Here is a 13,304-nt window from a genome sequence, read left to right as displayed (position 1 = left end):
ACACACACACACACACACAAAAGCCACTCAGTTCTGTTAACCCCAGGAGGTGGGCCCAGAGAGGTTGAGTGACATACCAAGTCCCACAGCTCGGCTGGCAGAGCTGGGATTTGAACTCAGGTGGCCTAGCTCCTGTACCCCTGCTGTTGCACACTGTGCTGGGTCACCAAAGGCACCCCACTCAGAACAGATGTACTAGGGGCCAGAGTGTGAATTCTGGGCCAGCCACTGGCTCCAGCCCTGTCTCAGAAGTGTGTGTGTGGGGGGGCAGTCTGCAAGGACCCCAAGCCTCTCCCAGGGTTCCCCCAACCTCTCCATCTGCCTACCCCCACCCAGGTCTCTCTGGGAAATCACCTGGTGCCCGCTCCTGGGTGAAGTCACAAGGTTTAATTGGGCCCCACAGGACCTAAGAGAATGTACCAGAAAAAAATAGACACCAGCCTGGCTGATGTCAACAGCTGTGCAGCAAGTCGCCGTTGTGAAGGAGAAACGGCCTTGGCTGTGCTGCTCTAAAATGGGGATTCTTCCTTTTTTCTTCCTTTCTTTCCTTTTTGAGCCAGTCGTGGGGCTTGACCTCAGGGTCTGGGTGCTGGCCTTAAGCGCTTTCTGTTCAAGGCTAGCGCTCAACCACTTGAGCCACAGCCCTACGGCTTTTTGGTGGTTCATTGAAGAGTCTCGCAGACTTTGCTGCCCCAGCTGGCTTTGAACCTCCATGCTGAGATCTCAGCCTCCCATTCAGGATTACAGGCGTGAGTCTGGAGCCCAAGCCGTAGGTCCTTCCTTAAGCTAGCCGCCGCGAGGGCAGGAAGGCCTGGCACACACGCGGGCGCCATCAGCCTTCCGAGGTGGTCATGTCCCTGTCCCCGTTTTGCAGGCGAGACACCTGGCACGCAAGGGGGGAAAGGTCTTGACATTCAGGAAAACAGGATCTGCCCTCGGCCCGTTTGGCGGCGGCAGAGTCTCCTCAAGTTGTTTATCTGGGCCGGAGTCCCCAGGGTGGTTCGCCGGGGCCTGGTGCCGCCGTGGGATCCACGAGCCCCGGCCTGGCGGCAATTAAGCGGATGTGCGAGCTAACGAGGCGGCTGGCCCTCGTTAACGCGGGGTGCGCGCGCGCGCGCCCGCGCCGGGACACCTGCGCCGCCGGGCGCCCCACCCTCGCCGCGCCAGGCGGGGCCCAGGCTCGGCGCGGCTCATCGGTCGATTGCCACGAGGTGGCCTCGGTGTCCTCATCTGTGAAATGGCCCCGGAGGGAGCGGCGATTAGATGCAGATGCGGGGCGAGCCGCCGGCAGCCGCCGGGAGGAGCGGGCGCGGCGGGCCTGGCGCGCCCTCTGCCGGCCGCCCCGCGCCGCCTCCCGCCGGGCTGGGAAGTGTCGCGCCCGCGGGCCTGGGCCTCGGTGAAGCGGGGCCGCGGGCCTGACGCCTCCGGACCCGGGGAGCCCCCGGCTCACTCCTCCGTCCCCCGCAGTGGACGGCTGCATTCACCGGGCCGCCGGACCCCTGCTCACCGACGAGTGCCGGACCCTGCAGAGCTGCGAGACCGGCCAGGCCAAGATCACCTGCGGCTACCGGCTGCCGGCCAAGTGTGAGTCCGGCCGCCCGGGCGCGGGCGCGGGCGCCCAATCCGAGCGGCCGTTCCCGAGCACCCGAGGCAATGCGGAGGGGCTGGGGAACGTCGGAGGCCGGGGGCAAGCGGGGAGGCTGCCGCTATCGGGGTCGCTTCGGGCCCCACCCATCCCGGCGGCGGGCGGCGGGCGGGCACCGGCGGACCGCGCCTCCGCCCCTCTCGCGTGTCCTCCCGGGGAGAAGGCGGCCTTCTGCCCAATCCCCGGCCAGGACGGCAGGCGAAAACCAAGGAGCCAAGGGGCGCGCAGAGCCCCTGCCGTCCTGACCCGTGGTCCCCGCAGACGTCATCCACACGGTGGGCCCCATCGTCCACGGAGAGCCCAGCGACAGCCAGGCGGCCGAGCTCCGCAGCTGCTACCTGAACAGCCTGGACCTGCTGCTGGAGCACCGGCTGCGCTCGGCGGTGAGGGGCGTGGCGCAGGGAGCGGGAGGGCGTGAGGGCGCGGGAGGCGTGGCATGGCGGGGCGGGGGGCGTGGCGGACGCGGGAGGGCGTGGCATGGCGGAGGCGTGGCGGGCGCGGGAGGGCGTGGCGGGCCCTGACCACGCCCCGCCCCCTCTCCCCACCCCAGGCGTTCCCGTGCATCTCCACTGGGGTGTTTGGTAAGTGGGGTCTGGGAATGCGGAGGGACTCGGGTGGGCAGTGGGGACCCCCGACGCGGGGAAGTGGCGGGAGCTGGAGAGTCCAGCCCGGGGCTCACGCGCCCTGCCTCGCCCCCAGGGTACCCCAATGAGGCGGCCGCGGAGGTGGTGCTGACCACGCTGCGGGCGTGGCTGGAGCAGCACAAGGACAAGGTGGGACCCGGCGCCCGGCGGAGCGGCGGGGGAGGGAGCACAGGCCCGGGGGGTCCTCTTGGGCTCACCCCCCAGAGAAGGGGCAGGCGGTGGGGGGAGACCCGGGCCCTGCTGAGCTGCCCTGGTGCAGGTGGAGCGGCTGGTCATCTGCGTGTTCCTCGACAAGGACGAGAGCATCTACCGGCAGCGGCTGCCGCACTACTTCCCGGCGGGTAGGTGCCCCGCCCCCTCCCCTCCCCTCCCCTCCCCGCTCGGGCCGGCGGCTCACTGTCCTCTGCCTTCCAGCCTGAGGCTCCTGCAGCCACCAGACCAGGACTGGTAAGCAGGGCCTGGCCCGGTGCCTCCCGACACTAACCTGGTCCTCTAACGCTGCTCTGCCCTCCCGTCCCCCATTGCAGGAGGTGGGGATCCAGGGAGGGGCCCTGGGGGGCCTCCACACCCTGGGCTCCCTTTGACTCCTCTGTTCTACCCTCAGACTCGCCTGGGCCTGACGGGCCTTGCTCCCAGCTCTGAGGTGTCCGGAGTCAGCCATTTTCGCAGCTGACCACCCTCTCCGTGCTTACCTTCTGTGCGCCCGGCCCAGCCCTGCCCTGCGGAGCCTGCTAATAAAGAACCGTTGCAGCCCCATCCTCGGAGTGCTGGGGCTAAGGGGGGACCCCAAGGTGGGCCGAGCCAGGGGATGGGCCTGGCTTGGCTGAGCCAGGCGGGTAAGGCACAGGCCACACGGCAGGGTGGCAGCACTTGGTATTTATTGAGGGCCTGCCCCAAGGAGCTCACAGCCTTGGGGGTAAGAGCCGGCAGCTGCTGGGGTGAGAAGGGAGAAAGGCAAAGGCAAAAAGGCAGGCAATGCAGACACTGGAACCCAAGCAAAGGGAGGTGCAGAGCAGGAACAGGCCGGGATGCGGGGGGGGGGGGGGGGGGGGGGGGGGGGGGGGGAGAAGCCCCTCCCACACCAGGCCAGCCCCACCCAGTGAGGGTGCCTAGCTCCCCACCTGCCCTGAGCACACCCATCGGAGGCCCTCTTCTCCCTGGACTCCCAATGCAAATCCTCAGTGGAGGGCGGAGGCTGGGGTCCAGGCCTCTGGACGAGCAGGGTGCAGGCAGCCTAGGAGTGGCAATGAGGATGGAGCGGGGGAGGGGGGCGCCTCGGAAAATCCCCAAGGAACTTGGATTCCTATGGCAGCCCCAGGGCCAGCTATTGAGGGAAGGGAGGAGGTCTACAAAGCAAGCAAGAATGACTCCAAGGAACCAGAAAGGGTCCCCTAAGGCCTAACCTAAAACTGCTCCAGGTGGAGAAGCTGGGAGGCCAGAAGGAAGGAAGGCAGAAGGATCCACCTGGGGGAGGGGGCAGCCAGACACACAGCAGCCAATAAAAGGAGGGGGGAGGGGGAGAGCAGAGCAGGGACACACACACGTGACTCACCACCAGCATCCCCTTTAATAAAACATGGAAGGTTGTGACAGGAAGAGGGAGGAAGTGAAATATGACCATTTACAACCACAAAAAAAAAAGGAAAAAAAAAACCCAAAAAACCTCTGTACATGTCTAGCGCCTGGCAGAGGGGAGGCAGGCAGGGTGGCGGCAGGCCAGCCCTATTTGTAGAGGATGTCGTAGTGTCCCGGCCGGTACAGAAGGTAGACCTTGGGCTCCGAGCCTTCGGGAAAGACATGCGGGTTGGTGGTGCCACCCTCTCCGCGGTCCATGTACTCCACCTGGATGGACACGCTGAGAGCCTGGGCCAGCGCGATGATGTGGATGTGGTCGCTCTCCTTGCACATGGGCTCCACCTCCTGTGGCACAGGTGCACGTCAGACCCCTTCCAACACCTCTCCCAGACCCCCAAACCCTGTCACCCAGATGCACCTGCCCCCAGCTCTTGCCGCCCTGAGGCAAGAGTGAATGGGTGAGGAGGGGAAGGGCGGCACCTGCTGGCAGAACTCCTTAACCGTCCGCCCGCCCTCGATGAAGTGCTCAAAGAACTTGCTCTCCCGCTGCAGGTAGCCGGAGGTGAGCAGTCGCAGGTAGACCACAAGGTAGTCGGAGGTGCTCTGGTCATTGAAGGAGGCCAGCAGGTCAGCTACTGAGGTCTGCTTCTCCACCTGCTCGATCAGGTCCATAAACTGCCCCATGGAGGCACAAAAGGCAAAATGAGGGAGCCGGAGGGCTCAACCCCACCGGGGGCCCGGCCTCCCCGGGGCCAGCGGGAGGCAGGAGTTGGGGCTCACCGTGTTGTGGAAGTCCTCGATTGTGAACTCAGTGAAGCCCTGGGACACCAGGTCCTCTTTGCTCTTGGCAGACACAGCCTTGAACCTGTGGAGGGAGGGGAAAGGAGGCTCACAGTCAGCACTGTCCAACCTCAAAGCCACCCCCAAGTCAAGTGGAAGTCCAGCCTCTGGCTGGTGAAGGCAGGGGTGGGAGCCTCCCTCCTCACCGCTGCAGCTCCTTGCTGTCATCCAGCAGCGCCTCCAAGTGGGAGAAGCCAAACGCCCTGTAGAAGCAGTTCCCATCAGGCCTGGTCTTCCGGATGTACGAGTACTTTTTATGGAGGTCCTGCAGAGGGGCACCCCAACAACCAACCCATCAAGAGCAACCAGAGCAGGAAGCAGGCCTGGCCCAGAAATCACCCTGACAAAGGCCACACCTCCAGGCTGCTAGATGTGGTGGAGGGGTACCCCTTGAAATCGAGTCCCCTGACAGTCGCCACAGGAAGCAGTGCACTTCTGTGTGCACTAGCTGTGTGCAGCACCAGCCACAAGCAGCCCCGCCACGCTACTGGCTGCATGATCTGCCCTTGAACAACTCAGTTTTTTGAGTCCTTCCACCCATGCAAGTCAGAGCAGGGGTGCAGAGCAGGGGTGCAGGCTCCACCCCTGCTCGGCAGATGTCTGCACAGCCATACCCTTTTCCCCAGACCTCTGAGGCCAAGCAGCTCCTACTTCCAGCCCCCCTGAGCCTACCTGCTGCTACCTCTCCATTCCACTCTTCCACTTTCCTCCCTACCCAAGTGGGATTTCCATCCCCCGCACCTCCTCACTCGGGCTGTTGGCACTGCCTGGCTGCAGGCAGGCCTCGCTCCCACAGGGCCCCCCTCAAGCCCCTCCCTCAGACAGTAGCCTTCAATCTGCACATCTCCTGCCGGTCCTTCTGTCCCTGCTGCTTAATTAAGCTGGCCCATCCCTTCCCGGGGCTCAAAGACACCACGGCAGTGGCTCTGCCCTTCTGCTCTCCCTGCTGCCTCACACCGGGCACCACGTAAGCACCAGCCAGGTCACAACTCCTCTGGGAGGCTTCTGTCCCAGTCAAGGTCACACATGTCCTCCCCAGGTCGGCCTTTCAGCAGCTCTGATGTCATACCACGCCCCAACTACGGGGTACCCCACTCTCTGCCTTCAAGATGGATATGCCACCTGCCTGCAGCCAGCTGTCCACCTACCTGAGTGGGTGTGGCCTGGGCTGCGCGCAGAGTGCCCGCACCACGCCGCACCGCACAGCCTGCCCAGGCCTAGGCCGGCAGCTACGTTAAGCACCAGAGGGCTAAGGCCTTAAGCACCGTCAGTCAGTCCTCACCCTGACCTCCGCCCTTGCTCCGCTCTCCACCGTCCCACAGCCCCATAGCAGCCACCTGCCCCCCTCACCCCAAGCCACGCTAACCCACACCTGCCAGACAGCAGATCCCTCTGGCTCCTCCTTCTGCACATCCGGCACCCACACTTGTCACTACTTAGGCCAACTCCTCCGCACCCATCCTGCCCACTCCACTCCCCGCCTGTTTTCTCTCTGCCTCCACTCGGCCATCTCCACGCTACAAGTGACATGTGACACTCATCTCCCTCAGCCCTGCCTCTGCCCACATGTGTACACTCCACACATCTCCGAGCCTGTCCCCTGCACCCTGCACCCCGCCCCCACGGGCCTCTCCCCTCCTGCACTCAGCCCTGTCGGCCGCTCCCTCCCGCACGGGCCTCTCCCCTCCTGCACTCAGCCCTGTCGGCCGCTCCCTCCCGCACGGGCCTCTCCCCTCCTGCACTCAGCCCTGTCGGCCGCTCCCTCCCGCACGGGCCTCTCCCCTCCTGCACTCAGCCCTGTCGGCCGCTCCCTCCCGCGCCTCCCATCTTCGGTTCAGAACTTCAATGCCACCTCCTCAGGCAGGCCTCCCCCACCACCACATTTGAAATTGCAACCTTTCCTGTTCCCAAGATGCTTTTCCTTATCTCTTGCTACAGCACTGACAAGCAAACCTTTTTTGGGGGGAAGAGAGAGTAAGGGGACAGGGTCTCCCCATGTAGCTCAGGCTGGCCTTGAACTCACAACCTTCCTGCCTCTGCTTCCTTCAAGCTGGTGTTACAGGCCTGCATAACCACACAAATGTTCTGGTTCCCACCGTTGTGGACTTCAGGTGGCTTAGTCCTCACTCCAGCACCCGGGAAACACCGGGAGGGAGGGCGGGCGGGGGTGGGGACGGTGGGGGTGGGGTCCTGTGTGCCATGACATGTCTGCAACAGCCCTCGCTGCCGGGCACTGTGCGCACTCCTGCCACATCCTACCACTCTCCAGAGGCCCACTCTGCGCAGCAGCCAGTCTGTACAGATCACTGCCCTCTATCAGAGGTGGGCTGGGCACATCGAATGGGTGGGCTGCCCAAGGGATTGGGCAGACACCCTACTCCAGACATCTGACCACTTGCTAAATGGCTTAACAGGAAGAACTGAGGACCTACTGGGTACTGGTGGCTCACACCTGTAATCCTAGCCACTCAGAAGGCTCAGATCTGAGGAATGCAGTTCAAAGCCAGCCCAGCAGGAAAAGTCCATGACACTCTTATCTCCAGTTAACTAATAGAAAAACTGGAAGCAGAGCTGTGCCTCAAAGTGGTAGTGCTAGCCTTGAGCAAAATAGCTCAGGGACAGTGAGCGCCCAGGTCCTGAGCTCAAGCCCCATGACTGACCAAAAAATAAAGACTCAAGGCTCTCCTTGTCAGTCTTAGCAGGGTAGTGGTGGCAATGGAGCAGCACTCTGCTAGCCAGGCCGCTCCCTGAGGCAGGAGACTCCTCTCACTGGAGAGAGAAGCAAACAGCTGGGGCTCCCTCAGTGCCCACTGCCCAGATGAGTGCAGAGGCTAGTACCTGAACTGCTCTGTGGGCTCCAAACCCAGTGCCTTGCATCTCCCACAGACCCTTTGGGGAACCCCCAAAACACCCTGAGCAGGGAAATGTGAGCAGGTAGGACCTCATACAGCCTCACCTGGCCTTCAGCTTTGCCCAGGCTGTGGAGAGTGCTAGAGATGCACACACCATCACTGGGCTCTCAACACCCTCATCCCTACACAACACTGTAAACTTGAACTAGCTGCCAATGGCTAAAGTAACATTTCGTGAGTTTTGGCTTCTCTGGCAATAAGGGAAAGGCAGCATGGGCACTCCCTCCCAGGTGTGGCTGCTGGTTTTTTTTTTTTTTGTCATGGGGCTTGAACTCTGGGCTTGGGCGCTATCCTGCTGGCTTTGAACCGTGATCCTCAGATCTCAGCCTCCTGAGTAGCTAGGATTACAGGCGTGAGCCACCGGCGCCCTGTGGCTGCTTCTGAGCTGTGGTGCCCTCCCTATTTGCCTCCTGGCCAACTTCACTCACTTGGTTATCTGCCTGGCCAACCAAGGCTACTTGTCTAAGTGCAAGGATCTAAGCACTCTGAACTTTGGGGCTGGAAGAGAAGAGTGATGTTCACTGTACCCTGTGCTGTACCTATTGGATCACACTTGAACTGACCTCCACCCGTGGCTCCAGGAGGAAGGTGGTGAAGCAGAACCTGGCAGAGGCTTATGGCCTAGCTTCTTCTTCCCCCTGCCTCTGCCTGCCCTCCACACAGACTCAGGAAGCAGGCTAGGAAGCCACTCCGTGCACTCCTACTACTCCACCCAAGAGGAGCCAGCCAAGTGAGCTCCTTACTGGGCACTGAGAGGGTGGCTGCATCTGAGCTCTATCTCCCTCAAAATCAGAGGCACCCCACAGACAAATGCTTTCCCTGCACCTACTTTACAGAAGAGCATGCCATGGCTCGAAGGGCCCACAGGGGACACAGCCAGCTACTGAGTAGCAAGCAGTCTGATTTGAATCCAGGTGAGAGCCCAGGTCCTACACACTTTAAGAACTATGAGCAGGGCACCAGTGGCTCACCCCTGTAATCCTAGCTACTCAGGAGGCTGAGATCTGAGGATCTCTGTTCAAAGCCAGCCCGGGCAGAAAAGTCCATGAGACTCTTGTCTCCAATAAACCAGCAGAAAACTGGAAGTGGTGCTGTGGCTCAAGTGGTAGAGTGCTAGCCTTGAGCTGAAGAGCTGAGGGACAGTGCCCAGGCCCAGAGTTCAAGCCCCATAACTGACCAAAAAAACAGAAAAGAAAAAAAAGAACTATGAGTACTGTAGCCCCCAGATCCTAGCAGGCCCCTGCCACCTCCTCCAGCCAGGCCCCACCTTGATCTTCTGTTGATAGATGTTGTCATCCTCGGCATACTCCTTGTACAGGACCGAGAGCTCCAGCCGCTCTGACACCAGAGGGTTCTGCACAGCGATCTGAAGGAGGCAGGAATCCATCATAATCTGGCAGAGAGCCAGAGTGACCCAGGCCTACCAGCCAGAACACCTACAAAAGGGTTGCTGAGCTAGTTACCCAGTGGCACAGTGACTTCCCACCAAGGCATCCAGTGCCTAGCAAACGCTGGAGAGGACGGGCTTCCAAAGTAGAGACAGACTAAGCCTCAGGCCCAGACAGTGCAGCCCACCAGGCAGTCCCTGGCTAAGCCCCACTCCCTTCCAGTCCCTCACCTCTTGCTGAATTCGGTCCTGCTGAGCCATAATGGCTTCATCATAGGCCAGACAGTTAACACCTAGAAAAGGGAGAAAAGTGCCAAGGGTTACTGGCTTGGCCATCTCCCCTGCCAACAATGAATTGAGCACCCCGGGAGCAGGCCAGCAGGTTTGAAATCTGGAAGCATGTGTCTTACACCTTGCTCAACCCTACTGGGTACTCTGAGCAGTTTCTCCCCTCCTGGCCTTTCATTTCATCACTTTAAAATAAGAAGGTAAGACTGGGGCACCAGTGGCTCACACCTATAATCCTAGCTACTCAGGAGGCTGCCAGCCTGGGCAAGAACATCTGTGAGACTCATCTCCAATTAACCACCAGAGAACCAGAAGTGGCGCGGTGGCTCAGCTGGTAGAGTGCTTGCCTTGAGTTGAAGAGCTCAGCACCCAGGCCCAGAGTTCAAGGTCCATGACCAACCAAAAAAAAAAAAAGAGGTAAAGGTATAATGATGCAGACTGTATTCCAGCACTTAGGAGGCTGAGGCAGGAGGATCATGAGTTTGAGTTCTCCCTTGGCTATGTATGCTGTTTCAAAATAAGAAATAAATGAAGGTTGCATATGGTGATGGACACCTGTAGTCTTAGCACTCAGGAGGCTGAGGTTAGATTACTTGAGCCCAGGGACTAGGCTGGGCAAGACAGCAGGAACACTTCCCCTCAAAAATAAGGCAAGAGACTAGAAGATGTGGCTCAGTGGTAGAGCACACATTTGCCTAGATCATGTGAGATCTTGGCTTTGATTTCCAGCACCATTAAAAATTAGAAAATAAGAAACTATAACCCCTCTGTACATTACCTTTATAATAATAATATTTTAAAAAAAAAGTTGGCACTGGGGTGGGAAGGTGGCTCAGTGGTAGAGTGCTTGCCTGGCATACATGACCCTGGGTTCAATTCCTCAGCACCATATAAGCAGAAAATGCCAAAAGTGATGCTGTGGCTCAAATGTAGAGTGCCAGCCTTGCGCCCAGGACCAGAGTTCAGACCACACAACTGGCCAAAAAAAAAACCCAAAAAAGTTGGCACCAGTGGTGCAGGCCTACAATCTTAGCATCTTGGGAGACTAGGATCTGAGGATTGAGGTTCAAAGCCAACCCAGGTAGGAAAGTCTGTGAGATTCTTTTTTTTTTGCTAGTTGTGGGGCTTGAACACAGGGCCTGAGCACTATCTATAAGATTCTTATCTCCAATAAACGACCAAAAAACCAGACATGGAGCTGTGGTTCAAGTGGTAGAGCACTAGCATCGCACAAAAGCAGCTCAGTAACAAGCCAGGCACTGGTGGTCATGCCTGTAATCCTAGCTGCGCAGGAGACAGAGATCTGAGGATTTAGTTTAAAGCCAGCCCAAACAAGAAAGTCTGTGAGACCCTTATCACCAATTAATCACCAGAAAACTGGAAGTGGCACTATGGTTCAAAGTGGTAGAGTGCTAACCTTGAGCAAAAGAGCTTAGGGACAGTGCCCAGGTCCTGAATACAAGACCTAGGACCAGTACCAAAAAGAATAAAAATTAAAAAATTTAAGCTAGGCACCGGTGGCTCATGCCTGTAATCTTAGCTACTCAGGAGGCTGAGATCTGAGGATCACGGTTCAAAGCTGCTCAGGCAGGAAAGTACCATGAGACTCATTTCCAATTAACCACTCAAAAACTAAAAGTGGTGCCAAGGCTCACTAGCACTAGCCTTGAGCTGAAGAGCTCAGAGACAGCGCCCAGGCCAAGTATAAACCCCAAAACTGGCAAAATAAAAAATAAAAATAACTAAGTAGGAGCTGGATGCTGATGGTTCACACCTGTAATCCTACCTACTCAGGAGGCTGAGATCTAATAACTGCAGTTCAAAGCTAGCTAGGGCAGGAAAGTCTGTGAGACTCTTATTTCCAATTTACCACCAGAAAACCAGAAGTGGAGCTGTGGCTCAAAGTGGTAGATCACTAGCATTGAATGAAAAAGCTCAGGGACAGAGCCCAGGCCCTGATTCAAGCCCCCTGGTTGACAAAAAATAGTAAGTGGGAGCCAGACACCTAGCTACTCAGGAAGCTGAGATCTGAGGATCACAGTTCAAAGCCAGCCTGGGCAGGAAAGCCCATGAGACTCCTTATTTTCAATAAACCACCAGAAAACCAAAAGTGGTGCTGTGGCTCAAGTGGTAGAGCACTAGCCTTGAGCAGAAGAGCTCAAGAACAGCATCCAAGCCAAGTTCAAGCCCCACAACCCACAACCGACCAAAAAAAAATATTTTTAAGTGGGGTGCTGGTGGTTCACCCTTGTAATCCTATCTACTCAGGAGGCTGAGATCTAAGGATCAAAGTTCAAAGCCATTTCGGGCATGAAAATCTGAGACTCTTATTAACCACCAAAAAGCTGCAAGTGGGGCTCCGGCTCAAGTGGTAGAGCACTGCCTTGAGCAAAAAAAAAAAAAAAAAAAAAAGAAAGAAAGAAAGCTGACAAACCCCAGTACCAGCACAAAGAAAAAAAATTTAATTAAAAATGCTCTTCCATCTCTTAACGCCTTACTCTTCCATCCCACTTCCAAGCAGCCTGATAATGCTCATCCCGGAGTCCCCAGAGGAAAATAGGCTGAGGAGGTGGAGTCCTGAGCTGGATGACAGTATTTGTTAGCCTGCTCTTTACTGGGTCACACCCTTCCTCCACCGGCTGTCCAAGCTATTAACAAATGTGTCCATTTTATAAGTAACAAATCCAAGGAGTAATCTGCCCAAGGTCATATGCAGTAAAGAGTTGCGGACAAACCCCGATTTGTCTGCTTGCAGCCTGAACTCTTCCCACACTTCTGCCACCTCAAAGCGAACCCCCTTGCCTCCCGTGTAAAATGGGGTAAGATCACCTCCATCTCCCTCCAGACACTGAAATATCACGAGACTCAAGACAGCAGGTGGTACCTAAGAGTACTCTAGAGTCACCCACGAATTGAGCAGGCCCACTGTGAGAGAACAGGGCACCTGCCATGCAGTCCCTGGGACATGAACAAGTCTCTTCTTGTGGGGTGACAGTGTATGCTCCATGGCTTCTAAGGTCAATCCTTTTGCATCTGACCATCCCCGGTTCTCATCTGGGCCTGGACTCAGGCTTTCCATTAGGGACTGTCTGTACCCAGTCGGGCCCCAACTCCTGGGTGGAAGAGCAGAGTGAGTGAATGACGAGCTTTTTGGAAGTCTCATCGTTTGAAAAAGGGGCTAAGAAAACAAAGGCTAAGCCGGCTGGAAAGAGGCTGCAAGGCCCTAAGAGCGGGCAAGGCCGCAGCCCCTGGGCACCCGGGGCCGCCAGCGACAGCGGGCAGCGCGCTCGGCCTTTTGTGCTCCGCGGCCCCGCGTCACCCTGCGGGCGCCGGCTGCTCTGCAAAAGGCGGGAGGCTCGGCCGCCCGGGCCTAGGCCTCGTCAGGACTGCGAGGAGCCGGGCGGCCCGGATCCACGCTCCCGCACGGGCTCCGGCGCCGAGGGGCCGAGCGGAAGGCGGGGCGGCCTAGGCCCCGCCCCGGCGCGCGCCGGGGAGCCGCGCCGCGGGCTCGCCCGCCCGCCCGGGGGTCGCGGCGGCGGCGACGGCGTCTCTTTCCATTGTGAGGGGGAGGGGAGACGACGGCAGAGGAGGACGGGGCAGCCCGCGCGCGCCATTCCCGGCCCGCCGTCTCGGCTCTGCCTCCTCAACCTCCTCGGGAACAGTCGTCCGGGCCTCAACCCCGTAAGCCCGGGCCCTCGGTTTGTACCTTCGGAGTCGCTGCCCAGCGGCTCCTGCTTCTGCTGCTGAGGTTCCTCCGCCGCCATCTTTAAACAGCGCCGCACTGTCGAGAGCTTCCGGGTTACTAGTCGCTCTCCTCCCGGAAGTGAGCCCCTCCCCTTGACCCTTCGTTGGCAACGCCCCTAGCGACGGGATAACGTGAGTGGTTGTCAACTGATGGACATCCACTCGGTCCTATGGCTGCCGCCGGCCTGCGGGACCGCGCCTCTGTGAGAGCCCGACCGCCCCGGCCCGCGCTTCCACCCCGCACTGGCTCCTGGGGTCCCCCGGGGTGA

At 59.0% G+C, this 13,304-nt stretch overlaps 2 protein-coding genes across 3 annotated transcripts in view; one reads left to right on the top strand and one right to left on the bottom strand.

Moving 5' to 3' along the window:
• Positions 1-3,045, top strand: part of Macrod1 (mono-ADP ribosylhydrolase 1) — a 140,812-nt gene extending 137,767 nt beyond the window's left edge. Inside the window, exons 5-11 of one of the 2 annotated variants that reach the window (XM_070017952.1) lie at positions 1,468-1,584; positions 1,907-2,028; positions 2,196-2,226; positions 2,345-2,418; positions 2,549-2,630; positions 2,704-2,736; positions 2,894-3,045. In XM_070017952.1, coding sequence (XP_069874053.1) covers positions 1,468-1,584; positions 1,907-2,028; positions 2,196-2,226; positions 2,345-2,418; positions 2,549-2,630; positions 2,704-2,708 — 431 coding nt within the window. In that variant the 3' untranslated portion in view covers positions 2,709-2,736; positions 2,894-3,045. The remainder of the gene's footprint in view (positions 1-1,467; positions 1,585-1,906; positions 2,029-2,195; positions 2,227-2,344; positions 2,419-2,548; positions 2,631-2,703; positions 2,737-2,893) is intronic. The other variant, XM_070017951.1, reaches the window with a different exon arrangement.
• Positions 3,046-3,837: 792 nt separating this feature from the next.
• Otub1 (OTU deubiquitinase, ubiquitin aldehyde binding 1) lies at positions 3,838-13,101 on the bottom strand. The gene is made up of 7 exons (XM_070017953.1): positions 12,998-13,101; positions 9,235-9,296; positions 8,884-8,982; positions 4,851-4,969; positions 4,645-4,729; positions 4,345-4,539; positions 3,838-4,209 (listed from the first exon to the last, which is right to left on the bottom strand). The coding sequence occupies exons 1-7, from the start codon at positions 13,053-13,055 to the stop codon at positions 4,012-4,014; spliced, it is 816 nt and encodes a 271-aa protein (XP_069874054.1). The 5' UTR covers positions 13,056-13,101; the 3' UTR covers positions 3,838-4,011.
• Between the last annotated feature and the right edge of the window lie 203 nt (positions 13,102-13,304).

This window comes from Dipodomys merriami, unplaced genomic scaffold (genome assembly GCF_024711535.1).
Source record: "Dipodomys merriami isolate MVZ:Mamm:240054 unplaced genomic scaffold, mDipMer1.0.p SCAF_128, whole genome shotgun sequence".
In the NCBI taxonomy this organism is placed as follows: Eukaryota; Metazoa; Chordata; class Mammalia; order Rodentia; family Heteromyidae; genus Dipodomys; species Dipodomys merriami.
The sequence above is the reverse complement of the archived record's forward strand: the minus strand, read 5'-3'. Positions and strand labels throughout refer to the sequence as shown.